We start from the raw sequence: 26,972 nt of genomic DNA, 5'->3' as shown, positions 1-26,972 counted from the left end.
GGAAGGTTCTGAGGAAGGCCGTTGCCCGGCGGTACCTGGGTGTTGAGGGATCAGGGTGCTTTTGATCGAGCACGTCACGACGTGCGTCTGGGATGTGTATGATGAGGACGGCAACGTTACAAGTCGGCAGGCCGACAATTCAACATCCGAGATCAAGATAACGATCAACAGCCGCCCGCTTCGTGTAAGTGGTCCGGATGCCAGAAATGCGAACTATTGTATGCCGCCAAAGTTACCCGCTGCCAGCCTCGACTAGGGTCAACGCTTATCGAACAACTGCTCAGCGGGACGTACAGAACGCCACAAAAAGCATAGCTGACCCTTGGCATGCATGCGCCTGAATTGTGCTCGGAAGCTTGCGTTGCAACTAAGCTCAACGCTTCCCGTGCTCGGTAGGCAGATGCTGTGCTAGTCACGGAAAGAAAAGTCGCCTTCAGGTACGTGGTCGTTCTGGTGGCCAAGGTGCTGATCTCGGGTCTCCCACGGGGGGTCTTTGGTACGGGACGTGGTGCCACTGCCGCAAGTAGTCGCCAAGGGTCGTGCTGGTTTTGTTGTCTGTGTGGAATCAGAAGTCGAGGGTAAATTGCCTTGCTTGTAAGCTACTCTTCCTCTTTATCACCGAGATTCTCATCTTTATCGCGGTATCGAACAAGATGTCTGCAACAATGGAGCCTACCCTTTCATCCAAACTCAAGGCTGTCTTCCCCTCGTCGTCGACCGAGCAAGGAACGACAACCCTGTCGGCTGACCAGAACTACCTCATTGGGCTTCGTGGCCTGCTTGTATTCCAATCGTTCCTCTACGTGTTCTTCCAGACCTTTCTTCCAGCCGCCCTTCCAGACTCGAAGAATGTTGATGGCCCGGCGTACCAGGTCGCACTTCGAAAGTCATTTTCAGTTATCTTCGCCAACGAGGCATTGATCTACTCATGGATTATCTTCCTCTCCGCGCGAACCATTTGCTTGCCATACCTCGCCAACAAGACGCGTGAAGTCGGCGCATCCAGTGTCTTCCGCCGTGGTATCAGGTTATGGGTTCCGACTTTCATCGCCTACTCTTTTGCGGCAGCGGCATTCAGCACAACCTCGACCGACTACATCTCCGACTTCTTGGCCTCTACTGGCAACATCTCCACCATCGCACCGACGCGGATCCAGAGCTTCTTGATTTACTTCAACTCGCTTTTTGAGATCTTCTGGGTCAACAAGCGATACGCTAGTCAAGCCGCCAACGATGTCTTCCCATCTGGTACGCTTTGGATAGTGTCCGTGCTCTTCCAGCAAAGCTACACCGTCTACATCACCATGGTCATTGTTCCGAATACACGCACCTCATGGCGAGTAAAGGCTATGCTAGCTTTCATCGTAGCTGCGTTCTGGGTACAGAGCTGGGCCTGGTACAGCGTCACCGGCCTAATCATTGCGGATGCGGTCCTCAACATGGACTTCAAGGCCCGGTCCCAACGAGGATTTAAGATCGGCAACTTCGGTATCCCAGTATGGCCACTTTACGCTGCGATGGTCCTTACCGGTGTTGTGCTGCAGTTCGTCTTCATCTCCGGAAAACCAGGCATGCGCGACAATGAGCTATGGGGTCACACCGCGCTGTACGATGACGGATTCTTGAACGAGAACGTAGATCTAGACCAGCCGATGGCGAGGGTTGACAACTACCTCATCATCCTTGGGTCGATGCTTCTGATTGAGACGTTCGAACTGCCCCGGGCTATCCTTCGCGGAGGCTTCTTCGTTTCGCTAGGCAAGAGGAGCTTTAGTAAGTCGCAACCCTTCGACAAAGTCATTGAACAATTACTTACACATCCCAGGCTACTTCCTCGTCCAATCGATACTCATCTACACCGCCGGTATCAAGTTATACACGCACATGGCCGACGCCGGCATGAACGGTTCTCTGAGCACTTTTGTCTGCTTCTTGGTCTGCGCACCGCTGGTCGCTATAGTTGGAGAGATTTTCTACCGTGTTGTTGATTTGCCGAGCATTATTCTGGCTAGAGGATTTTGGGCGTTCATGACGAAATAGGTGGCGGCAACGGCGCGCTACCGGCACGTGGTTCGGGCCATCGTCAGCCACATTTCTTGACATCTCGCTTACCAGCCGCGCAGCTTGTCTCCTCATTCGCACTGCTCGGGGAAACATTATCCGTCACATCGCCCTTGCACAAGACATTTGGCGAGAAGCTCACTGGTCAACAAGCCTTTCTCCATAGCTCGGCATGCTCTTTGGAGATATCCCCGCAGCATTGGTGATCCTTCGAAACTTCCCCGCAATGTGGAGAGACTTTAGCCTATGAACATTGGCTCGGGAAGATGTACAGTTGCTCGGACGTGGGCGTTACACTAGCTAGATCCTTCGGTGTTGTTAATCTGTATTCTATTTTCTGTTCGCATTCTTCTCCTGTTGCTGCCGTGAAAGCGCGTTCTACCGTGACTAGTCTACCAACCAGCCACAATGGATAAGCCCAAGGAAACAGACACTGAACGCATCGAAAAGGCGATCACACTCGATGAGACGATCGATCAAGCCCTGGATAAGCGTCTGAATCGCAAATTCGACCTCCGTATTCTGCCTTGGTTGTTCGGGATATGGTATTTTGCTACTCCACACTGTTCACGGCCTATACTGAGTGAGAATTCTAGGCTCTTCTCGTTCATAGACCGCAGCAACATCGGCAACGCAAGGATAGCCGGCCTGTCCGATGAACTTTCTATCACAACCGGTACACGTTTTAACATCGCTCTCCTCGTCTTCTACATCCCGTACATCCTGGTCGACGTACCGTCTAACCTACTCGTTAAGCGTTTGCGCGCCGGGATATACCTACCAGCTCTGATCACGGCATGGGGTCTAGTGTGCACGTTCATGGGCTTCGTGCAGTCATTTGCAGGGCTGGTGGCATGTAGACTGTTGCTGGGATTATGTGAAGGAGGCATTCTCGGTGGCGTGATCATCTACCTTGCGATGTTCTATAGGCGAGGCGAGATGCTGCTGAGAAGCGGTCTCTTTTATTGCGCCGCGCCTCTATCTGGGGCTTTTGGTGGACTGCTCGCTTCGGGACTGGCAACCATCGAGGTTGGGGGGTATCGAAGATGGCCATGGATCTTCTTTAGTAAGTTCTCGCTAATGTTTCACGTTGTGGAGATGTCGCGCTGACATGATCTCAGTCGAGGGCGCAATCACTGTTGTGTTCGGCATTGTATGCTTCTTCTTCATGCCGGATACCCCCGCCGCAGCAGGATTCTTGAGTGATGAAGAGAAGGAGTGGGCATTGCGACGCATGAGGCTTGATGCAGGAGGATCCACCGAAGTTGATGTTGACGATGAGAAGTTTAGTTGGTATTGGGTCAAAATGGCACTCAAAGCCCCGCAGACGTACCTTTCTGCCTTCATCTGGTTTTTCTTGTTGGTGCCGCTTTATGTAAGCTCCTTTCGGATCTCAAACGCCGGAGACTATGCTAAAGCTTGACAGAGCTTTTCGCTGTTCCTTCCTAGTATCATCGCCGGCATGGGCTATCAAAGCACCACCGCGCAGCTCTTTACGGTACCACCTAACATGGCTGCTTTCATCACGGTCATTGGCACGGCATACGCCTCCGACAAGTTGAAGAATCGCGGTTATTTCATCATAGGAGGTTGCGTGATAGGGATATGCGGTTACGTTATGTTGATAGTGGCCACGACGAATGCCGTGCGGTACGCCGGGACGTTCCTGGTCGCGATCGGTGTCTTCCAGGGTTCGCCCATGCTTATGGTAAGCTTCGCCCGCGAACCGAAATGCTTACTTTACTCATCTGTCATCAGGGATGGGCGTCCAACAATCTTGCGCCTCACTATGTCCGCGCAGTCGGAATTGGCATGGTAATCAGCATCGCTAATTGCTCGGCCTTCATAGGCACGTTCATCTATCTTCAGCGCGATGCGCCGAAATATGTTCTAGGCCATTCTGTAAGCCTTGGTGCATTGGTAGTGACGATCGTACTCGCCGCCATACAGTGCTGGTACCTCGGCTGGGAAAACAGAAAGCGAGAGAGAGGTGAACGGAATGATAGACTGCTGCGAGCGGATGCGGATAGACTTGGCCATCAACACCCTAGTTTCAGATTCACGTTGTAGCCGGGAGGACATGGTAGCCAAACTAAGCCTTGGTGGTGGTCCAGGGTGGGAGCTGATAGGAACACTACATTAGTACGTCGTCTGAACGTAGAGAAGTCTACCGCCTAAGACATTGTGACACTGAGTCACTTGGCTTTCTTGTTGTCTCTTCCCCCAATCATGCCCTTTTGCTTTGTAGTGTTTTTCTTCCACGGTGTCAGACTGCCGCCTCCAGCCACCCAGCCGATTGCCATGACGATCAACGTGAATGGCACGGCCGTCAGGAAGTACCAACCATACGTCGTCTTCAATGCTGAAACACTCTCGTTCATGCTATACAGCCCAGATATGAACGTCAACGGGATAAAGATGGTCGCCAGCCATGTTATCCTCGCCATGTTATGGTTCTCCTCGAGCCCGCGACGCGAATCTTCGATGGAGATCTCCGATGTGACAATACTAGTCAGGCGGTCAACTCGCTCCTGTAGTTCATTGACAGCGGCAAGGACGCGTTTGAAATCAGGCACTATGTCCTCGAACCCTTCGACGTTATCGTAATTTATGGTCAGGTTGTCGGAAAAGAGTGAGCGTACGGAGAGAGGTGATGTGGGCGCAGCGGAGGACTGAGTAGACGGGGTAGTAAGCCGCGCTGCAGCCGGAAGCGCATGTTCCAACGTCTCCGTTATCATCTCCCGAAACACTGGGATCTGCCGCCGCCAGGTATGCAGACGCTTGAGTGAAGTGTCAATGGCATCACCTTTCGAGCGGAAGAGGCGTGGCATCTCGAGTTCCCACTCTATCTGGCTGAGACGAGCTCTTACATAGTCGCACACTATGAGCCACTCTGCGCAGATGGTGTATATAGTTGGTTTGGCGAGGACTTGCGCGTTAATCTCATTTCCCTCTTTCCGCTCAAACCACGGGAAGGCAGTCGTCATTTGGACAATGTCTTCGAACCAGGATACTGAAGACTTGATTGAGGGGTAAACTTTGGTGTCCATCTTGGGTGTTGGCAACCAGTTACTACGATCATACCCTTTACAGTATCAGTAAGGCAATTCAGTACCTCAGCTACTGTCATGTTGCGTTAGTACTTACAGAGTGGCCGGCCTTGGCTAACAGTTGGATCTAGCAAGACGATACCGACGGTTCCATTACCACACTTCTTGTCCTTGCCGATCCACATGGATGTACGCGTGCGCATAATGGACACGACTGCTCCCTTTCCATCTTGGTAATGCCAATGGTTCTCATCGTTATCAGGCCGTCTGAGTACGTTCCAAGAGTTTGCTTCCAGCCTCGAGTTGAAGTAGTCCTCTTCTGTTTTGTGGTATCGTAACCTCATATTGCGCATCTTGAACCAGGGCCGATGTCTCATACTTGAGACTAGGCTGGGTGGTGACGCCCAGGGGTCACGGGTGTTGTGCCATACGTAGTCATCGATCTGCTCTCGAAAGAACAATGGATCTATATCGAAACGCGCTCCCAGCAGCTCAATGACTTGTTGAGATAGGTCTTCTACTATGAAGAGGCGCAGGGGAGGTTCTTTCGTATGCTCAAACGACAGAGCTTGAAGAGTTTCTTGAAGCAAAGCAGGCGATTTAATCGCTGTAGCTTTTGGTGCAGTGGCAGGACGATACTCGACGAAGGTGACGTTTGTCTTATTCGCACGGGCTTCGCGTTCCTCTGGGTGCTCTTTGATCTCATTCCAGCGTAGTGGGGTAGTGCTAACCTGCATCCAGTCCGCTAGATGTCGTAAAGTCCTCCACGAAGTCGACAGCGATTTGATGTGCGCCAAATACGGCCGGCTCTTGCTGTTGCTGCATTACGTGAGTCTTGACCTGGAAGACTGTCAATGCTGTGAACTTACGGGTCCGGCAATTCCCACTCGTCTGCGACTGGTATCCTCTCGTATGCATCTCCAATCAATTCATATGGGTCAGGGAAGTCTGCACTGTGCGGAATATGTTTCGCAGACCAAAGTGCGGGGATCGTGCCTCTCTTGGAGGGTTTGCCATTGCTGTTGTCGGAGTAAGTAGACATGGTCGCTACCTAGGTACGGACACTGACAACGCGCAACCATGCCAGAGCGGGTGGCGAGATGGATTTATAGATGGGCAGGCTGCAGGGCGATGTTGGGGGCTGAGGGCTGAGAAGGCTGAGACTCAAGCGCGACGATCTCTAGTTGCATCAGGGGGGCTCATACATACGCGAGGTTTCCAGCTATGCACACCCGCGCACCTGTATGCGGGTGTGGAGAACTAACAGACATTCCAGGCGTTCCATAATCTTTCTGCAGTCTTGATCGAGTAGATCAAGACGCGTCAAGAAGTCGTAGGGATATCGCGTTGGCTGAATCTCGAATTTGGCGCGCCGTCAGCTGAAACGTGCAATGACCAATTTGGGCTAGACGTGAAGTTGGGTCCGACAGCTGCAGACAGCCACAGGGCTAAGCAAGTCACGCGGCTAATGCCAGCTCATATTGGACCTTTCCAGAGATGACTGCATTACGCGACAGGCGGCTACTGCGTTGTCGGAATATCGTTGGACTGTGTGGTATGCGCCTGGGGCTGTATGTTGACGGCTGCTGTCACGAAAGTTGAAGAGGGAATGACTCCACGGAAGTGGTTCCACCGCAGCAGCGCCGCCTGCCATCTCGGTCTCCGGTCATTTCATTCCTCAAGACGCCAACAACCTACATCAGAGCATCCCTTTCAGTTCATCACACGGCATTGCCCCACGTGGAAGGCTATAATGAGGCGTTTCTGGGCTTACTCGCGTGCGCGATGTCAGGATCGAATGTGGAGAGAACGCGGGGCGCGCAGTACACCTCGGAAGCCCATAAGTGCCATAGAAACGCAACATTGGCGGAACACTTTTGTGTAGTCGCGCCCATGTCTCGATATCTTGCGGGAAATCTTTAATACTCTGTAAAATCTTTTCGTTCAAATCCCGATATGACATACGGCATCTTTAAACCTCACTGGTCCAGATACCTAGGCCCTGACGCTCCAGATCCTGCCAAAGACACCTATCGACCTCACGACGAGGCTGTATTTTCGTCGCCATATGGACCATTCCCACCGACACCAGACGATCTCAACATCCACGAACTCTGCTTTCCGTCGAACAATCCATTACCCGAGGACTACCCTCTATTCATCAACGCTGTAACAGAAGAAGTGGTTACACTCCACAGCTTCTATGCTCGAGTGTGTGCATTGGCGCGTGTCTTCCGGTATGACGGACCAAATCCGTTAGGCTTAGACAAGAGCCCCATAGACGACAAGGAAGATGGCGAGATCCTAGCGCTATTCTCGCGGAATCAACTGCATTATCCAATGGTTGCGCACGCATGCTTTCGATCGGAGCTGGTATTTGGGGGCATCAGTCCCGCGAGTACACCGTACGAGCTATGGTGGGTGCTCAGAAAGATGCAAATTACCAGCATCATGTGTCATGAGACACTACTTCCTGTTTTGAGAGAAGCGCTAAAGCTAGGGACTGGTGACGGCGACAATCTACCCCTCAAGCTCAAGTTGAATCCCAACAAAGTCATCGTGCTTAGCGACAATTCTCAACTAGATACCGTGTCGGGATATCGTACGATCGAGTCGCTCGTGAGGGAGGGTTCAAAGCTGCCGGAGCAGCCGCGGAAGCTGCTTGGGGGAAATCGAATGGCATATCTATTCCAGTCTTCAGGAACTTCGGGTCTACCAAAGGCAATGATGATCACACACAGTAATGGTTACCACTCTGGAATACAGACGCTTATTACTGCCACGCAGGCCGCGCGCTTTGCAGGAGACGAACCGTTGACACCCGTTACTATGCTCGGCGTCATACCAATGTACCACTCATACGGTATGATCATCTGGATCCTTCGCGTCAATATGATCAGACAGACGAGCATTATGCTGCCGAAATGGAACCTTGAGCTCGCATTGAAGAGCATACAAAAGTACAAGATTACACATCTTCCACTGGTGCCACCTCTGGTTCGCCAACTCGCCCAGAGTCCATTGACTGAGAAGTACGACCTGAGCTCTGTGATCGGCGCGTCGAGCGGCGCTGCATATCTGCCACCAGATGTCGCATACCAACTGGCCAAGAAGCTGCCTCAAGGTGCGGGGATGCCGGTGCCAAGTGGCTATGGTCTGAGCGAAGCAGCCAGTATCGCGAGCCCGGCTGCGCATGGCATATTTGGATTGGAGCCTGCACTACCCGGTATGATCGGTTATCTGCTACCGGGTATGCAGGCTCGGGTTGTAGACCCTGAGACACTTAACAATGTGCCCAAAGGCGAGAAGGGCGAGCTCTGGGCGCGCGGAGCAGTCGTCACCCCTGGATACTTCAGGGACCCGAAAGCTACTGCGGACATTTTCACTGAGCCTGGTTGGCTACGCACTGGCGATCTCGTGATGCGCGACGAGCGTGACCGTATCCACTATCTCGATCGCCTGAAGGAGATGATCAAAGTCAAAGGTCTCCAGGTCGCTGCTACGGAGGTTGAAGATACGCTGCTCGATCACCCAGAAGGTCTGGTGCGCGATGCGTGCGTAGCGGGTGTTGACAACGGCCGCGGCGATGGCTCTCTGTTCGTCCGCGCGTGGATTGTGCTGACCACTGAGGGCCAGAAGCAAGGGGAAGATGATGTCTCAAAGAAGCTGCATCAGTGGATCGAGGGACGTCTGAGCCGACACAAGTGGCTGACTGGTGGCATTGAGGTTGTGGATTCGGTGAGTACTCACCCAACGTGAGCTGCTAGTGCTAACGACTTTTCCAGATTCCCAGAACCCCCTCGGGTAAGATGCTGAGAAGAGAGATGCGGGACCGATATCATGAAAGCGTGAAGAACAGTAGCAAGGCGAAGCTGTAATTGTCAGCATGGATCGACCAGCCTGTGGCTTTGCTATGGACATCAAGACCTATGAGCTCGTCTTCAGATACAACTAAAGCGTCCCATGGTATGGTCTTTGTGCACACACGCTAATCGCATGTCTACTGAATGCGATCGTGGAATATAGCTGGATTGCAGCCATAACATGCTTGTCGACACTGGGATCGTCTCTGCGTATATGATTATTGCTTTGATCGTTGTGCTGGTGGAGGTTGGGAGGCTTGGCATCGGCTCTGGCGAGACGCGTCCACGGGTCCGTCCAACATTCACGCCCACTCATCAACTCCCCAACACACGGCAATCGCATCTTAAGTCCGCCACATGCCGCGACGCGGGCCGTCTGCTCCTTTAGGCACCGGCAAGACGATGGAGGGGCAAGAGTGGGGTTGAGATGCGGCGCTTTGCCCGAAGTTCGGTGGGCGTCATGACGTTGGAGCTCTGCAGCTCCAGCTACAAAGTCAATCGCCTGATGCCGCCAAGTGCTTCTCGTCGTTGAACCCAAAATCTCACCCTCAACTTACCAAGAGACTACGACAACGTCTATCTACACCATGTCGTCACCAAAGACCGTCCGCTGGGGCATCCTCGCGACTGGAGGTATCGCCGTCACCTTGTAACTACCCCGCGCTACACCCCGCAGAAGCTGTTTACTAATGGACAGACAGTACCAAGGATCTCCTTTGCGACCCTACTACACGTGGCGTCAAGCACCTAAAGCACACGGTCGTCGCAGCCGCCTCCTCGTCCTCCGAATCGCGCGCCAAAGATTTCTTGAAGGAAGTCGGCGCACCCTCCGAAGCGAAGGCATATGGCTCCTACGAGGAGTTCGTAAAGAATCCGGACATCGACGTCGTATATATTGCCACACCACACTCGCACCACTACCAGAATGCTATGCTCTGCTTGGAGGCCGGCAAGAACGTGCTGTGCGAGAAGGCGTTTACTGTCAATGCCGCCCAGGCGCGCAAGCTGGCTGAGGTCGCAAGGTCCAAGAACCTCTTTTTGATGGAGGCTGTATGGACGCGCTACTTCCCGCTCTCCATCTACGTCCGCGAGCAAATCGCCTCTGGTCGCATCGGACCCATCACACGCGTCATCTCGGACAACAGCATGGCACTCGACCCCGAGAACAACTTCCCAGACGGGAAGCACCGCATGGTCAACCCTGATCTGGCTGGTGGCGCCCTGCTTGACCTCGGTATCTATGCCCTTACCTGGGTCTTCCAGACCATCTACCACACCCAGCCCGAGAACTCGCGCCAGGCACCCAAGCTCCAGGCTTTTGTCAAGAACTACGAGCCAACTGGCAAGGCCGACGAGCACAGCACCGTAATCCTGCAATTCCCCCGTTCAAAAGAGCAAGGCGGCGAGGTTCACGCCGTAGCGACAACCTCGCTTCGCGTCGCCACAGCGCCCGGTGGCAACATGGATCAACCCTTCGTCCGCATCCAAGGTCCCAAGGGCGAGATCCAAGTCTTCGGGCACTCCTTCCGTCCCCTCTCCACCAAGATCATCGGTTCAGACGGCAAGGTTGAGTCGAAAGAATTCCCCATTCCGGGCCCAGGTAAGGGAAGCGGTTGGTACAATGGCTTCGGTGGCTCACTGCAATCAGAAGGCGAGGGCCAGGGTATGTTCTGGGAAGCCGACGAGGCGGCAGATGCTATTATCAGCGGCAGGAAAGAGGGTCGCTTCCTTGGCCTTGATGAGAGTGTGTTGATTATGGAGGTTATGGATGAGGTGCGGAAGCAGGGTGGGCTTGTGTACCCGGAGAAGATTGAGACTCTGGACTACCCTACGCAGTTGTAGGTCTAGCTCTATGAGTGATGGCTGGAGAAGTATGCTATGAAAGAAATGTAATAGATGTCAGGCAGTCACTGAAAATGACCCAATTTCGCCGATTCTTGTGCTCCGTGACAGCCGTCGATACTTCTTTTTGATAGAGCGCGCCTATAAAGAAGTGTGAACTCGGAAACGATCGCGACAACAGTCCAAGGGCTCATTACGTGGAAGTCTCTCGACATGACGGCGAAAAGCATGTATGAGCAAACATGTAGGTAGACATACCAAAAAAGATATGTCAAACAGTGGATAGGTGGCGGTGGATTCCTTAACGAAGTGTGAGACGTCTGCCCTGGGAAAGTGTTGGATCGGAGCAATCAATCAGCCTGCGTTTCCTCTCCAAGCGGCGCCCGTTCCCAGAATAGTGTTGTCCCACCAAACGATCCACCTGGCCGGAGGCTTCTAGATAAACAACCCACGAACATGTTGAGTAGAAGTATACTAATCCCACGTCCACCCGTTTCTTGGTGTGGAGACATGGTGGCGGACGTCATACACGGGTAGGTACCTCCGCTGAGGGTTATGGTCCCGCCGGCGAAGGAGACATGTCGCCATGATCGCGGCCCACGGTCGCTTTTTTGGATTCAGCAGAGATGGTAGAGCCGACACGAACGGGTGCGAAGGCTCATGGCTCTTAAACCCAAGAAGCAATTGAAGCATCGTCGTAGAAGTTTCCCAAGAGCAACCGCAGGTATCAACGCCATGTGTGTAGTAGCTAACCCGTCGGGATGTTTGAGCTTTCTCGGAGATGGACATATAGATGGTGGGTTGGATAGCGGCGCTATAATAGTCCGGTTCATATGATAATGAACGAAACCCCATCTATTGTCACACCGTCTGCCCAAATTTGACCTCTTCTGCAAACTCTCGATGACTTGGTTACATCGAGGGATGTGATGCTCGTCGCGAGGCTTGCAACACAGTGTCGCAGCGTCTTGTTGTCATGCCATCGAGTGCACATCAAGCCTTGATCCTGGCTTTGATATTCATCTCGTTGACATGGGTGTTGGGATCCAACTACGGCCTCAGGGTTGGGGGCTGGTCTCCTCTGTCGAGCCGTTGGGTATCTCTTATCGGTCAGGCAGTCGACTCCCGACCGGCCTGAATTGTCCGGTTGACGAGCTTGCGGCTTCTGCCTGAGGCACAACTTTCGTCTGGCCATCCACGAATCCTTGGTGGCTGTCTTCTAGATGCAGGGGCTGATTGGTATAAGGGCGCGCAGCAGGTTCGTGTGCTTAGCTATTGCTTGCGATGTCGAATTCCTCTCTTAGTTTTGGTAGTTGGAGAGATAGCGCGATTCGAACGTCCGACCGAGAGAATGTGATCGGAAGCATCGAGGGGTTGGAGATGGTTGGTTGAGCTAAGCAGAATAACGGCACCGGCTGGGTCGAAGTTCGTCGACAATTATTGCGTTTATATATCCAATTCATGTTTCTGTAGACAGCATTGGATGACTGCTGCTTTCATAGCTGATCCAAAATGCCCATGTGAATTTGGTGGAGGGATGGGTTGTTTGACGAGGGTGTGCGTGGGATGGTCGTACAAGATGTGCAGCTGCCGATGGACATGCATGAATGTGCATGTACGCGACGGTGTTGCGAAATCGACGTGTATTCTGGATTTGAAAGTATCAGCGTCCAATCATATATCGTTCTGTATTCGCTGAAGGGGTTGACTTTGCCATCTTTCAGGCTTCTTCCCACTCCCACTCCCGCTGCCGTTCAGTTTGGGGAATTTCGTATGACCTTTCACCACGTTTTCGGGCTGTTCTTTGCTAATGCTTTTCCATGAGCTTCCATCTCTTTACATTCTCGGCCACTTTTACCATACCGTTATTGAGCCTTGACAGAGTGTCGGACGACAGCGGGTCTGCCGATACCTCGAAGTAATACTTTTCGGGATGCAGGCAACGACAAGGTCAGGAAGAGCACCGCAGATGTAGACGTGGGATTGCGAAGTGTTCAAGCGTTGCATCAAGCCGACAGACAAGCGTCGCCTCGACACTGTGATGATAATGTCGCTACCATATCAGGTGTTGCAGACGAGTATGCATCTGCGCCTGTCATTTCATGTCCCATTCATGGTGCTTTGCGATGCGCGAATGGCAGTTTTCATGCTCCTGGCTTCTTGGTCGTACGACGCAATGCGTTTGTCTGTTTTCCGTCAAACATCACCGGGGGCCCAATGTTCTGCCAACATTCGGTCAAGACCGTCTGCCATGCCGTGCACCAAGTTGAGCATGCCCACAGTTGATAGACTTCGGTTGCTCAAAACATCGAGAGTGACGAGGACGACGAACTCTGCGGCGCAACTGACCAGGTCGTGCTGTTGCGGTCTGGCTGTCCAGTTTCAAAGAACCAAAGTGCGCTCTGGATCTCGTTACGAATCGTCGCCGCTATAGCATCTTAATTGTATAGGGCTCCTGAGATCGGAATTAGAGATCGAGCCAAGAGCGCGCCTCGGCCCGCAATGAGCGCAATCCATCGTGCATAACCAGTGATGGCGCCAATGCACGATTGAGGCGTGGTAGACTCGCTTGTCGAGCAAACGAGATCAACTTCAGCCCATGGAAGCTCGAACACAAATATTCCCATTCAGCAGCGCGACACCCCTCTCGCCTCAACGCCGTGGAATTCAGCTTGCAGGCTGTGTGAGGGTTTGACGGTACATTCATCGGCATTGTGATCGCTCACGACTTTCCAGAGTATGTCAAAGCGCTAGGAGTTTGAGTCTGCAGGATGCAAGCTGGGAAGAGGCTGCACCATGGTTTGATGGATGATCCGCGAAAGGTACATCCGTACGCGACGACACATCGCCTGGCAGGGAGTCCAGTGAGGTGAGTGTGCAAGACTGGAAGAGGCGGTGCTACAGCGATGACGCAGGGATACAAGAAGGACGTCTACACTGCACATGTCAGCCAAATACCCGTTATATATCCTTCGAGGCCTGATATCTTTTAACCTGCCTGTTGTTCGCGTACAACCACCAGGTTCGGCAGTGGCTTCTTTGGGGTCTGACGTCATTGCCACCACGATCGCAGGCACCACGACGACAATCCTTCGTCTTACCTTTCGTGCTCATTCGCGCCTATGCTAACGCGTACGGGGAAGTCTGTGCCAGCGTGGGGACCTTATTTCGTAACTCGCCTACTGCCACGACATGCGGAATTACTCTCTTGCAGTGTTGGAAGATACCATCTGGACCTGCGATATAAGGCCTGTCTGCTATCCGGCGACCAGCGGACTAGCTAGGGGGGTTATTTCTCTAGAGGTCAAGAAGACTTCACGACGACGCTCCGTGGTGCTGTTATCTGCGTCGCCGTTGGATCCTTGATCGCTAACGGCGATGATGTACACAGCCGTGCTCGTGGTATGCATTTCTACAGAAGAGAAAGTGGAGACACGGTGGTGAAGGGGGTGGATCCCAATATGCTGAACATGGCCGTGGTACCTGAGCGGTGTTAGTGAGATGGAAGCGTTTGTGGTACCGGCACAGGCGATAGGGCAGTGGAGCACATGATTGCGACAAAATGCGGTCGTTCTAGTCGTCTTCGGCATGGGTGCCATGTGGGTCTCGCGATGTCTGGAACGCTGGATCTTTGCTAACTCGATTCAGTGGCTATGGCATTTGGCCGCACTGGGTCACGCTGCCGAGTCATGCTTGTGGAGTAATCGGAAGTACCTGCACAACCCCATGAGGGAAGGTGAGCCAGCTGCCGCACGCTTGAACCAATCACAACCGGACAGTGACCGGCTCAGTCTTTCTTTCGACTTCGTGCCTACCAGATCAAGCAGCCCTGCTCTGGTCAATCTTGTTCAGGGAGGATGGGAGTCTTTAGCCATATCTCGAGGGGTACTCTAGCACGGCCGAGATATGCTTGATCGTGTTCGGCGGCTGCTGTCCGTCTGTTAGCCGCATCAAGCGTACCTGGTACAGGCACCGATGAGGGGGTTGCCATGACCAGGACCAGCATTCAGCTTGAAATGGTTCCCGCTCGATGGGTATTCAGCCATCGATTGCGGTGGGGCAACGACGGACGGATTCGATGATTTGGAAGAGGACGTGCCTGTGGTGTCCGCTTGAAGAAATGGTCAAGGCAGCTCGCCGGTTAGGCCCACCAGAGAGGAGACGGCAGCCTCAATTACCGATGGACCGGAGACCGCGATAGCGCAGGCAAGATCGGAGTCCCCTGCATCATCATCGTAAAGTTGCAGTCGCATCTTCCACCGGCACAAGAGCGTCTCAATGCGTTCGCAGCGCTCTCGCGACATGTGCGCCATGCTTCTTCTCCCTGCGCCTTGAAATCCGCCGCACCTACCCGTCCACGCCCATGTCGGCCTCCACACCCGCACCCACGAGTAGCAGCCATGCAAGTGCAAGCAGCTCGCGCCGCGTACCGCTGGACAAGCGGAAGCGCACCGAGACGAGCTGCGACAAGTGCAAGTCGCGCAAGCAGAAGTGCCGCAAGGAGCCCGGCCAGGAGGCGTGTCGCTACTGCATCGTGCACAACATCGAGTGCCTGACGACGCAGCCGCGCAAGAAGCGCCTGTATGGCAGCGTCGAGGGCCTGGGCACCCGTCTGGCGCTGCTCGAGGCGCTGGTGAAGGGGCTGTTGCCGGAAGCCGATGTCTCGAGTACCGAGGCTCTGCGCCAGCTCGCGACGTCGCACGGCATCCCGCTGCCAGACGCGGCGGCCAACGACGCGCAGGGCGACCAGGACGACAGCGGCGAGGGTGAAGGTGACGACACGGTGTCGCTGCTCCCCGACCAGCAGGGCCAGGTGCAGTACATTGGGCCGGGCAGCTCGCTGTCGTTCCACATCAAGCTGCGCACGCTCGTGGGACGCGGCGCCCTACGCGAGTTTGTACTGTCAGTAACGCCCCTGCATGAAGCCTATGGCGACATCGACTGACTGCTCCACCTCTAGTTTTGGCAAGAACGCAGCCCAGGCATCGTCGCCTACCGGCAGCGACGACCAGCGCAGCCTGCCAGGCCCGACCGCCGCCCCGACCGCCCACAACTCCGTCGCGGTCCACGGCCGCCACCTGAACCCCAGCGAGCGCCCGAACCTCGAACTGCTGATACGCGCCTTCTTCGAACACATACACCCGGACTTTCCCGTCCTGCATGAGCCCTCGTTCCGCGAGGCCTACGACGCGTGGCTGGCCAACCCCAGGAGTGCAGACCCGGCATGGCTGTGCACCTTTACGTGTGTGCTGCTGCTCGGTCGACGCGTGGCGCGCATTCCCTTTCCAGAAGACCAGGAGCGGCTGTGGTGGCAGAGGACCCAGACGCTCCTTCCTGTTGTCATCTTCACCTCGAGCATCACAGCCATACAGGCCCTGCTACTGGCTGCGATACACCTCCACAACACGAACCACCGGGACGCTTGCTGGAACCTGACTGGTGCCGCCGTCCGTATAGCGCACGCCATCGGACTACACCAGGACAAAGTGAACGCTGGCCAAACACCGCTGGCCAGGGAGTCGCGCAAGATACTGTGGTGGACGCTGTACGCTTTCGAGACGATGCAGGTATCCTCCTACGACCGGCCGAGTGCCATTGAGAATCCTGGCGCAAAGACGAGCGCCCCTAACGAGAAGATTATCGGCGGCCCCCCGGAGTTCTTCGCATGCTCAACGCGCCTGTTCATACTGCTGGGCCTGACATGTCGCGCGCCCAAGACTGTCAAGTCCAACGCCAGCGACGAATCCTACGTTGGCCCCTTATCACCCGCCGCCGGCGTGCTCCGGGATCTAGTCCGATGGAAGGAGCAGTTGCCCCGGCATCTCCAATACGAAGCCATAGAAGCCTCGCCCATGCAACGAGCCCTGATGCTGATGCACTGTGTATACCATTATACCATCATTGTCCTGTGCCGCTCAGCCCTGCTTGCCCGCGCTTCTACCCTGACCAAAACTGGCCAAGACTCCACAAACTCTGCTCTCAGAGCCATGGCAGAAGCTTGCTCAGAGTCTGGCCGATCTCTGGCTAACATACTGCTGAGACTCGAATCTTTAGGCAAGTTCGATGCCGTCTACTCGTGTGACATTTGGTACACGCTTGCATCGAGCTCGGTACTGGTCCTTGATCTGGTATGCTTGAATAAGCTGGGTGGTACGGACATGTCCGAGTCCAGGATTTTGTTGTCTCAGCTCGCAGATCTGGCACAGCGACACAGGCGAAATCCATTCATGCCTGGTACTATTGAGAAGTTCGCTTCCCTCGTCCCAGAGTTGCATTCCATGGCCGACTCTCTAGCTTCGCCCGTCAGATTTGCGGAACCGGAAATGGAGACCCACGACACCGGGCCGCAGAGCTCACTCCCAGCGCAGCAACTGTCACAGCCTGATGCAGTACCGCACATGTACCATCAGTCACCACCCGGCGTGGGCACGTATATGTATGCGGATCCTATGCCAGGTCGTATATACCCAGACCAGGCCTACATGGCGCCCTCAATGCATCCTAATGCCCGGTTTGATAGAACGACACAGATGCAGTTTATGGACTTTACCATCAACAACATCCATGAGTGGAATTGGGCGGATATTGGGACAATGATTGGTCCTGAGGGCGTTCCGAATATGCCTGGAAACCCTCATGTGCATGGACCGCAACCGACGGGGCCGAATTAATCGCCGCCGACGAGGACGATGTAATCTTGAGAATATACCCCAAATGCGAGAGCGAGTTTAACTAAACCTTACTGGATGTCCTGACCAATGTGATAACTGGCTTCGAATGTTTACTCTTCCGTATCTCAACCAAGATTACAACCACAGGGTCTACCATGAGTTGAGAACGATAGAAGGTGCTTCTTGTTTCGTCCGCAACTACTCGCAAGTCTAACCTGGTCAGTCGAAGAATGAGGACTGGTAGGGCTGAAAGCACGTGGGCTTGGCAGGTCCGCACCAATCACATCTCTTGCTCGTACCCGCACTCGCACTCGTATCGCACCGTACTCGGACTTTGACGTTGCCAAGAAGAAATGTAACAACGCGTACGAGACGGCGGAGCATACAGACGTACGCGTTGATGCAGGTACTAACAAGCAGAAAATGTATATTATGCTTGACGTACTTCATTGTACCATCTCACAACAACGAAGATTAAGTCCGACCACTACGATCAAAACTACGACCGAACTACGATACGACTTGTACGAGACATTGACGAAATCAACACCATCTTCTTCACAACCTCAACATGGGAGTGTTCAATCTCCTTGATAAGCCCGTCTTTAGCAGCCGCTTCAAGTTCCCTATTCATATCGCTCAAGTCGTTCTCGTTATTCTCGCCATTGCCCTTACGCTTCCTCGTCTGTTCATTACCAATGTTCCGCGCACACGAGCAAGCACATATGCGTTGGGCATGGTATGTTGAAACTTCCTAATCTGGCTATACCACTGAGTATCAATCTGGTTACTAATTCTTGTACCTAGGGTGCCAAATCCCTCATCCTACTCATATACCTCATACTTTCGGAGCATAGTCCACGTTTCCAACGTTGGCACAGTTACAAAGCGCATGCCATAATCAGCTGTATTGAGGTTGTGTTCTGGAGTGTAGTTGCCGGTTTGATGTTTCAAACCAATCTCAGCTATTGCAAAGGGCCAACATGCGGTCTTAGTTGGGTCGTAGTCGTCATCGCCATCGTCATCGTGTGAGTTGGGTAACTTTCTCATCGACTCTTAAACTAACAAATAACAGCAATTCTGAGATCATCGTCGCAGGAATCTGCATTAAAGAATTCCGCGAGTGGAAAAGTGCAGGAAAGCCAAAGTCAACGACGCAGCAGCACACCCGTCGCCCCGCATTCGACGAAGAGGAAGTCATTCAAAGCAGAGCCGAGCGCCCGAAAGAAGCGCCAGTCCAAGCCGCCGAACAAGCGTACTTCCAGTCTGAGCGACGGCACTCCCAACGCAGCCACTCCAGACATCACGGCGAGTCACTATGGGAGACTCAGCGTACTCCACGATCCCCCCGAAAGGAGCGTCAACACCATTCTCGTCGCTCCGAAGATCGTACACGTGAGCGGGAAGAGCGTTCCATGCATGAGATGGAGGAGCCACGTTATGCTGAACATCAGCAATATACGCCGAGAGAGCCGCGGTACTAGTCAGATTACGCCTTCAAAGGATGGACTACATGCAAAAGTTATGAGCATATTCTCTTTCATCTTCTATCGAATTGGTTGTAGACATCAATGCGGACTGGTGTAAAGGAGTAGAGGGATTTGTAACGGGGCATCTCGCTGCGCGCGCCTCTTGGACTTTAGCTACAACAGGGTATCGAATATGTACTTTTCGAACAGAATATCGCGGTGACTCATTTGGTAAAAAGAAGAGGATCATATTCGCAATCGAACTCTGAACAAACAAAAAACGCCGAACACTCCACTAGCATTGTGACAAAGTGTCACCGGGGACTACAAGTAGACCAAGCCGCAAAGTGCGGTCTGCTAATGTGTGTTCGACGGGGAATACACCACTATAATCAATATATACAGTAGCTGAGTTCGAGATCGAGACGCGCTACGCATATCAGCTCAGTACAAGTGAAAGAAGTGCTCTCCCCCGCTTTTTGATCAAGTCTCACAGCCTTTTTAGAGGCGTTGTAGGGTATGGACAGCGTGTAAGCTAGTGTACATGCGTAGAAAGGTCCGTAACGAGACTATCATATACACATCTTGATGTCGATCATCCTTAGATGTAAGGGCTAGAGTAGCGGTGCCTAGGATAACGCGACGCAAGATGCTTGAGATATCCATGGGAGCTCTGAGTGACATGTCACTCTGGGCGAATCTTCTCAATCTCAAGTAGGGTATACAACGAATACATGGACTCCGCTGATGTCAACTAGCTACACAGAAAAGATACATCTTCGTTAAACCTACTGACAGTTGAAACATTGAAGAAGCACAGCAATACAGTCGCACCTCTCGCTACGTGATGATGAACCATCTATTCACCCAAAGTGTCATGTAGTCGCCCGGTCGAAGTCTTCCTCATCACACCTTTCTTTCTACAGGGTCCATATACAAGTCTAACGCATGCACGATATCTACTCCTAGTCTAAATGACCAAACACAAACTTAGCAACAGTGATTCAACAAACTTTGCCCGATCCGATGTTCCTGGCGTCCTCCTAGGCTCGTTGACAAGTGTGGCTGCATCGGTGTCTGCGTCTATTTCTTGCGACGTGCGCATAGTTTGACCGGCCGATGAGGCTGTGCCTTCCTCTTGCGATTTTGAAGAGTTAGTTGTGTAATGCATGTAGCATGGGGCAGAGCACAGGTCCTCCTACCGGATTTTGGAGTTGGAGGGGGCGGCATCATGGCGAGACAGCACTAGATGTGGTTTATCGACAGAACGGAAATGTTGTAACTGATGTCGGTCACCTAGAACATGACAGCGAAACATGTTAATTATCTCGGTGACGAAAGTCGCGAGGCTGAGGATGTTCGGCCCTCTAATCCGGCTGTGAATGCGAGATACAAGTCGAAATGACCGTAGCCAAGCAAGAGGTGCACGCTCAGCGCGCGGCTTGAGAGGAGTCAGTTGTTAGCAGGTTAAGACATGACTTGGCTAATAATTCGAAACATAGCGAATGATTTCATTTCCATGTTGCTTTGTAAACGAATCGCTGGCTCTGATCATTCCACGTGTACTGCTTTCGCTCTCATTTACCGTACAAACTGCGCTCTCCTACAATGCGCGACGATGGCCTGAATTGAATGCATGTGACGCTGTTCGATACAAGCGTCAACTCTGGCTTGGTATACGTCCCGCGGTATTGCGATGTCTGCATCCAGTCCACCGCAGTCGAACGACCTGGAGCGCGCCAAGGATACTCCCACTGTTCAGTCGTGGCAGGCAGTTGGCCGAAAGCGACTGAATGCGTGTTGTCATGTACCGGTGGTTGAATGCATATGCTCATGCTCTTACCTTCACATTTCCTCAATCATCCAATAAGTCCAGCCAAAGCACTTTCTGCTCTTTGAAATACTCATCGTTGATAACACCGCGGAATGCGACCTCGGCCTCCAGCAGGTCTGCTTCAACGTTTCTCTCTCCCATATCTTCTTCCTCGTCACTGCCACAGCTATCGTTGCGCTTCTCTAATGCGTCAAGCATAGCCTCGCCCTTGGTCTCAAGCTCTTCAATGCGCTCATTAGCCAACGCCAGTGCTTCTCTCAGCGTAGACTCGGTGTCTGCAGCGGCCTGGGTAGTGGCCGCGGTTCCCTGAGCTGTGTACCTATGCAGCGTGGCCTTCAAGCTCAGATTGCGCTGCTGCACCTTGTCCTTGGTACGGTCGCTCTTCTTAAGACGGGCGATGGTACGCATAGCATCGTTGAGCTGATCAACAAGCTTGTCGTGCGCGGAGACGAGGACCTGGAAGCGCGAGTAGAGTTGCCCGCCAGCTGTCCTATCCTCTTCATGGCGGAAGCGGAGATTGGCGTTTTCCTGCTCGATCTCAGAGATAACGCAAGTTTGGTGCTCAAGGTCCTGATGGGCGGCCTTGAGGTCCTGTTCTTGCTCCAGAGCGAGCAAGCGCCAGTTGTCCCGGTCACGGCGGAGGCGAGCTGTAAATGATTGCGCCCAGGATAGTTCACTTAGTAGACCCTGCTTCGATCTCGACGTTGTCTGTGGGGACTTCGGCGATGGAAGGGCGTGTTGGTGGTTGGCGCTAAAGCTTCCCTCACTTGGTACGCGAAATTCCAGCGTCAATGGGCTCGTCGGCGCAGAGGCATGTCGTGTGAATGATCTGAAGAGTCGCGACTTTGGGTTTGCGGTGACAATATGCGCTTCAGATACAGCGGCTGGCATTTTTGGTGTTGTAGCTGCTGGTGTTCGGGTACCAAGGGATGTGACGAGGGTTGCATATAATGGTGGTACTACAAAGAAGGTGAGACAAAGAGATGGTCTCAGGTGTGGACGTTAATATTTACAGCCAGCAAACAGGTGTGCTGTTTGAATGTGGGGTTCAACCCTGGGTGACTGTCGCTGCAGGTCGCGTGTTGTACGACGCGTGTCCACGTGCGAGCGCGACCGGATTGCCCGCTGCTTCCGCATTCGCCTCAGGCATGTACAGTACGAAGCTACGGATGCGCAAATGAGAATGGAAAGACCACCTGAGGAACGTATGAAGACGTGGTGGAAATATGATGGAATTCAAATTACACGAATCATAGAAGACACGATGACGAAGATGCTGTTACTTACCAGGCGCTCTGATGCGACAAATACAAGAGAATGTATGCAACATCTCACAGAGCTACGGCTGCCGCCAAAATGCCCACAGCACCCATCATGGCCAAGGCAGTCGGGAGAGATCCAGCAGGTGCTAAACCAGTGCTCGGCGTCGAGGCGGCACCGGATTGAGACCTCGAAGGCGATGTAGCTCCTGTTCCTGATGCCGGGCCAGTAGGTGATGGCCCTCCAGTCGCTGAGGCTGATCCTGGGGAAGACGCACCAGTTGCGGTGACTAGTGCAACCACCTGATACGCCTCCATCTCCTGTATCTCGCTCTGCGACAAGACGCTCGTGGACGCGACTTGGTCGGCCTGGTCCGGGACGTATCCGCTCTGGGTGACGTCGCAGGTCAAGTCTGCCGTTGACATTGCGCCCTGCCAGCTGCAGGCCATATCCATTGTCCACGCGCCTGGAGTCGGGTCCGTGAGGTGCATCTCGTACGTCTCGGGGCCTTGTAGGATGGTATAAGGCTCGCAGAAGGAGTAGTCCTCGTTGGAATCATCGTCCTGGCGGCGCATGCGAGGCGCGGGTGTAGGTGAGGGAGTCTCGGAGGGGTCGTCTGTGATCGGTACTGGCAGTGTTAGTGCAATCTCTCGCGACGGGTGCATGACGTACGAAGATCAGACGGCACGACTGACACGCCGACTCCATCTGACGGGCAGCTGTTCTCATAGGTTGTTGCGCTCGCATCCGAACCGAGCACGGTGAGGGTGCTGTCGAATTGGAAGAAGTTGAGGATCGTCGCGGACTCTTGCGCAATGGCAGCGCCGGCGAGGAGCGGGATGTAGCTGGAGGGACGCATGCTGGATGACTGGCGACGGCTGATGGAGAGGCATCGCTGTCACAGCGGATCGGGCCTGAAGTTATACATTTCCTACCTGTCGAAATCAATACTTCTGGTGTTACCTACGCCACCATGCCTTGCAATGTTGGTCGACGAATCGCGGCCACGGTGTGCCTGGCGTTGGTGATGATGCATCAGCAGATACGAGAGGCAGCGAGACGCGCTACCTGGATTTGTTGCTTCCTAAGCTCAGGGGCGCGCGTGGCTGAACTGTGATCGACTCATAGTGACAAAGATGTTACGGTAGCATGGTGGCACTCTATCCGAGGAAAGACCAGACCCAGCCCTGGAGGTGTCTACATCGCTCCAGAATGTTGTTTGCTTCTTTTCCAGCCAATGTAGACTCTAGCTTAATCGATTGTCTTCTTTTTGGCATGAGGCGGTGAGAATAAAGGAGTGTGGTGATGAAGGGCGCTTGGGGTCGTGGCACGCATCAATAACCAACTTCAACAAGCCGCACTCGTGTCACAACAGTTGCAAAAAAAGAAGCCGATGCCCGTGATGGGTGTCTGAACTGTTGGGCAAAAAGAGAGATCACTTTTGCACAAACGGCAAAAAGAAAGATATCTTTTGCAAATGGCAAAAAGAGACATTCCGACACCGGGAATCGAACCCGGGCCTTGCCGGCACTGCGCTGCAACAGCGAGCTGACTCTGCGATGAGAGCGGCAAATCCTAGCCACTAGACCATATCGGAAATTGATGGAAGGATTGTGTGATTAGACATATATAACGTTAGCAAAATTTTTCCGACGAAAATTGAGGGGTCTGAAGTTTGCCGGACACGAAAAGTTTGCAGACAGCAGGGTGGACCACGAACGGGCTAGGACAGCAAGTCATCCATCGTTGAGTCATTATCGTATGGGCTAGGGAAAAACTGGTCATCATTCATTACGTCGTTATCAAGCAGCAGCGCAGTGGACAGCCCAAAAACGCCCAAGTAGGCTGAAGGTCGACAGCGTCGACGACAACCCCATAGCAACCCGAACCCACACATCGACAATTTGAACACGAAAGAAACATCCAATCATCCCGTCACCGGCGTATCCGCTCTCTCCGGCAATGACTGCGCGATGGGCGCCAACCCTAGCAGCTTCATGCCATTCTCCAGCACGACTGCAGTCGCCTCATAGAGCGCCGCCAGACCGGGGGTGACCTTCGCACACTGATCGCCATCAGCCTCCCCCGGAAGACATTCAGCAAGCTGCTCAGTTACACTAGCGAGATAAGTAACAACACCAGCCGGCTCGAGCGAATGGTAGGTCGCATTCACGACCTCCGGGTACTGAGCCAGAATGCGCAGAAGATTGGCCGCGTCTTCTTCATCCAACACTTCGTAATCTTCATCCGAGAGTTCAGCTGCAGCGTCAGCGCCTTTGAGCAATCGGCGGAGCTTAGCCAGCCAGTACTGCAGATCCGGGCCCGACCCAGGCCTGAAGGAAGCCATCGCACCAGTATCGAAGGCATGTGTTGTGGTCAGGCGAGTCGAGAGCTCTTGCACGAGCAGTGACGATGTCGCTAGTCCTTCCTTGACATTGTTCAACCCGCCTACCACTTCGATCTTCTCGGCACCGGCCTCCGATAACGCAGTCATCGCTTCCTCACATGCGTCCAATATACCCTGCGGCTTGTAACCTCTACCAAGCGTCGCCGCCATCTTCGACACCTCGCTAAATTTGACGTGTTGAAGCTTGTCGGCGAGCTCCTTCATGTCCATCGCCTCCAACACCTTGATGAGCTGAGTGAAGTGGACGCTATTGTCGCTGGCAACCACATACACCATCTTGTCGAACGAGTACTTCCTCGAACGCTCCAACACCGCGGCGAGGTCTCGGAGAAGGTACGTGCTGCTACCGGAGCGGTCGCGAATGATGGCCGTACCAGCCTTCGCACCTATGTTCTGCATGTGAATGATCTGAGATCCCCCGCTCTCCTCCGAGATACCCTTCTCCTTCAGCATCTGTTCGACTTCCACCATAGTCTCAGGCTTGATCTGCGACTCTCCAGAGTACTCATCGAAGCGCACACCAAGGCGCTCGTAGAACTTGGTGTAGTTGTCGATATTGGCATCTCGCACGCGCTTCCAAAAGGCCACAAGCTCCTCATCACCCTCTTCCAGCTTCTTGAAAGCCTCATTGCGTTCTGCAAAGATGCCCTTGCTTTCAATCTCGGCCTGCGCTTCGCCTTTGTCTTCACCTTCCTTCGCCACTTCGTCACGCGCCGCCTTGCTCGCCGCTTGTTCTGGCTTGAAGTCTTCTTCGATCTTATGGTAGACCTCCAGAAGGTGTCCGACGGGGTCGGCCTCATACGCTTCTTCCGAGCCGTACTTCGACCACCCAACGTACAACAACGCGATCGGCTTGCCCCAGTCGCCGAGGTAGTTGATGCGTGTTACATCCCATCCCATGGCCTCGTATAGTCGTCCGATGCATGCGCCGACGATCGTACTCCGCAGGTGCTTTCCTTGAAACTCGCTGGTGATGTTTGGAGAGGAAAGTTCGACGATGAGCTTCTTAGGCGCGTCGTCTGTGTCGGCGGGATGTGTGGCAGAGCCGTAGGAACTCTTTCGGATCGAGGTGTACGGCAAAAGGAGGCGTGGCACGGACGTCACCTTGAGGAAGACGCGAAAGTGAACGCCATCTACAAAGGGTAGGATAAAGAGTGGGTCATCTTCGGGAAACTACGATGCTTAGTAGTTTGATCACATCTATGTGCTGCAGTTCAAGCGCATCACACAGCGTACCTTTTGCATCAGCTCAGCAGCCACTTCACCAGCCTTCATCCCTGGCCGCAGCTTCGGAAGGACCACGGCAAGATCCCCACTGGAAATGTCGTTCGGCCACAGTATACATTTGAATGTATGCTCAAAGTCGCAGCCCAATATACCCACTAAAATTGCTGCCAGATGTATGCGACACAAGTCCAGTGGGTTGGCTTCTGCTCTCGCCGCTGGCACGTCTGGCAGGGGACTGTCCAGGCTCAAAGAAGCCACGCATGCCTCGAGCGCTTCCATGGTTTTTCCTCTGGTAATTTCAACTGGTACGATTCTTGCTTGCCCGCCGTGTCGCAAGGCTGTGAGTGTTTCTCGTTCCAATTTCGCGATCTAGCAGCCGTCCAATGGGCCCAGTCTTTCCAGGTGCGTATCAAGACGAGCGTCGAATCCGCGATATCCTCACGGTCTTTAAAAACTGTCCAAACCCGCTATAGCGATCGAGTGTATATATGCATTCTTGCTAGCCTCGTCGCATGGAGACGGCAGTCTTAGTGACGAGGCAGTGTTGTCGTGGTTCGTCGCAATTGGCCTACAGCTCCTGCAGGCGCGCTTATGGCGATCAATGAGAACTCCAGATCTATGCCGGCTGTAGGCAACAAACTGACTCCCCGCACTTTGATGGGTAATACGGTAATCGCCATAACGCTTTGCTGACTGCCTGCTGGACGTAGCTTTTAAAAGCCTGTGTGTTCTTACGATACGCATGCCCTGCTTCATGCGAGGTTTCGTCTCGTAGCTTCTCTGCACAGCGATACAACTCTGAGCCTCATCTGCGGAGTTATGGTATATTCGCAATCAAAAAGCGCAATCGTTCAGACCAGCTTCAACAGAGAGCAATGTGCGGACAAGGCTACTAAGGCAGCAGCACGAGGCCAATCCTCATGCTAGAATCTTGGAGCAATAACAGTCATCACAGGTAAGTCCGTCTTTATAATGTTTGCAACACGAAGTTAGTTGTTGCCGCATCTTTCAATTTGAGCCAAACGTGCTGCGATACTGGTCTTTTTATTGGGCCAAGCTAAAACCCTCGCCACAGACAGGCCACCGTACCTCATCTCATCATAATAGAACAAAAGGTATGATGAGTCTCTACGCCCCACTTCTCACGCAGTAGTTTCAAATGAGGCTCAACGTGTTAGACAGCTGGCGGTACAAGCTCAATATTATCTGGTAGTGTTATTAAGCATTCGCTTCCATGGGTTGTCCCCCGTCACTGACCTGTATCACCATACCCATTAAGGGCATTCTT

At 53.4% G+C, this 26,972-nt stretch overlaps 9 protein-coding genes and 1 non-coding gene across 10 annotated transcripts; 5 read left to right on the top strand and 5 right to left on the bottom strand.

The window, feature by feature from the left end:
* Positions 1-665: 665 nt before the first annotated feature.
* J4E90_002536 (uncharacterized protein) lies at positions 666-2,040 on the top strand (the record flags this gene model as incomplete). The annotated part of the gene is made up of 2 exons (XM_051432115.1): positions 666-1,773; positions 1,826-2,040. 2 exons carry the CDS (start codon positions 666-668, stop codon positions 2,038-2,040), a joined length of 1,323 nt encoding a protein of 440 aa, XP_051293537.1.
* Positions 2,041-2,469: 429 nt separating this feature from the next.
* On the top strand, positions 2,470-4,131 carry J4E90_002535 (uncharacterized protein; the record flags this gene model as incomplete). The annotated part of the gene is made up of 6 exons (XM_051432114.1): positions 2,470-2,606; positions 2,658-3,127; positions 3,183-3,436; positions 3,488-3,769; positions 3,820-3,963; positions 4,012-4,131. 6 exons carry the CDS (start codon positions 2,470-2,472, stop codon positions 4,129-4,131), a joined length of 1,407 nt encoding a protein of 468 aa, XP_051293536.1.
* A 125-nt stretch (positions 4,132-4,256) lies between these two features.
* J4E90_002534 (uncharacterized protein) lies at positions 4,257-6,153 on the bottom strand (the record flags this gene model as incomplete). Its single annotated transcript, XM_051432113.1, has 3 exons — positions 4,257-5,146; positions 5,209-5,930; positions 5,981-6,153. The coding sequence occupies 3 exons, from the start codon at positions 6,151-6,153 to the stop codon at positions 4,257-4,259; spliced, it is 1,785 nt and encodes a 594-aa protein (XP_051293535.1).
* A 914-nt stretch (positions 6,154-7,067) lies between these two features.
* On the top strand, positions 7,068-8,989 carry J4E90_002533 (uncharacterized protein; the record flags this gene model as incomplete). The annotated part of the gene is made up of 2 exons (XM_051432112.1): positions 7,068-8,849; positions 8,897-8,989. 2 exons carry the CDS (start codon positions 7,068-7,070, stop codon positions 8,987-8,989), a joined length of 1,875 nt encoding a protein of 624 aa, XP_051293534.1.
* A 572-nt stretch (positions 8,990-9,561) lies between these two features.
* On the top strand, positions 9,562-10,816 carry J4E90_002532 (uncharacterized protein; the record flags this gene model as incomplete). The annotated part of the gene is made up of 2 exons (XM_051432111.1): positions 9,562-9,623; positions 9,676-10,816. The coding sequence occupies 2 exons, from the start codon at positions 9,562-9,564 to the stop codon at positions 10,814-10,816; spliced, it is 1,203 nt and encodes a 400-aa protein (XP_051293533.1).
* A 4,363-nt stretch (positions 10,817-15,179) lies between these two features.
* J4E90_002531 (uncharacterized protein) lies at positions 15,180-17,487 on the top strand (the record flags this gene model as incomplete). Its single annotated transcript, XM_051432110.1, has 2 exons — positions 15,180-15,718; positions 15,777-17,487. The coding sequence occupies 2 exons, from the start codon at positions 15,180-15,182 to the stop codon at positions 17,485-17,487; spliced, it is 2,250 nt and encodes a 749-aa protein (XP_051293532.1).
* A 3,324-nt stretch (positions 17,488-20,811) lies between these two features.
* Positions 20,812-21,681, bottom strand: J4E90_002530 (uncharacterized protein; the record flags this gene model as incomplete). Its single annotated transcript, XM_051432109.1, has 1 exon — positions 20,812-21,681. One exon carries the CDS (start codon positions 21,679-21,681, stop codon positions 20,812-20,814), a length of 870 nt encoding a protein of 289 aa, XP_051293531.1.
* A 440-nt stretch (positions 21,682-22,121) lies between these two features.
* Positions 22,122-22,909, bottom strand: J4E90_002529 (uncharacterized protein; the record flags this gene model as incomplete). The annotated part of the gene is made up of 2 exons (XM_051432108.1): positions 22,122-22,678; positions 22,723-22,909. 2 exons carry the CDS (start codon positions 22,907-22,909, stop codon positions 22,122-22,124), a joined length of 744 nt encoding a protein of 247 aa, XP_051293530.1.
* A 634-nt stretch (positions 22,910-23,543) lies between these two features.
* J4E90_002528 lies at positions 23,544-23,647 on the bottom strand. The gene has a single exon. It is a non-coding gene; the product is annotated as a tRNA-Glu (tRNA).
* Positions 23,648-23,977: 330 nt separating this feature from the next.
* On the bottom strand, positions 23,978-25,702 carry J4E90_002527 (uncharacterized protein; the record flags this gene model as incomplete). The annotated part of the gene is made up of 2 exons (XM_051432107.1): positions 23,978-25,630; positions 25,694-25,702. 2 exons carry the CDS (start codon positions 25,700-25,702, stop codon positions 23,978-23,980), a joined length of 1,662 nt encoding a protein of 553 aa, XP_051293529.1.
* Positions 25,703-26,972: the final 1,270 nt, after the last annotated feature.

The sequence above is a fragment of the Alternaria incomplexa genome (genome assembly GCF_024043165.1).
Source record: "Alternaria incomplexa strain BMP 0042 chromosome Unknown scaffold_3, whole genome shotgun sequence".
NCBI lineage: Eukaryota > Fungi > Ascomycota > Dothideomycetes > Pleosporales > Pleosporaceae > Alternaria > Alternaria incomplexa.
The sequence above is the reverse complement of the archived record's forward strand: the minus strand, read 5'-3'. Positions and strand labels throughout refer to the sequence as shown.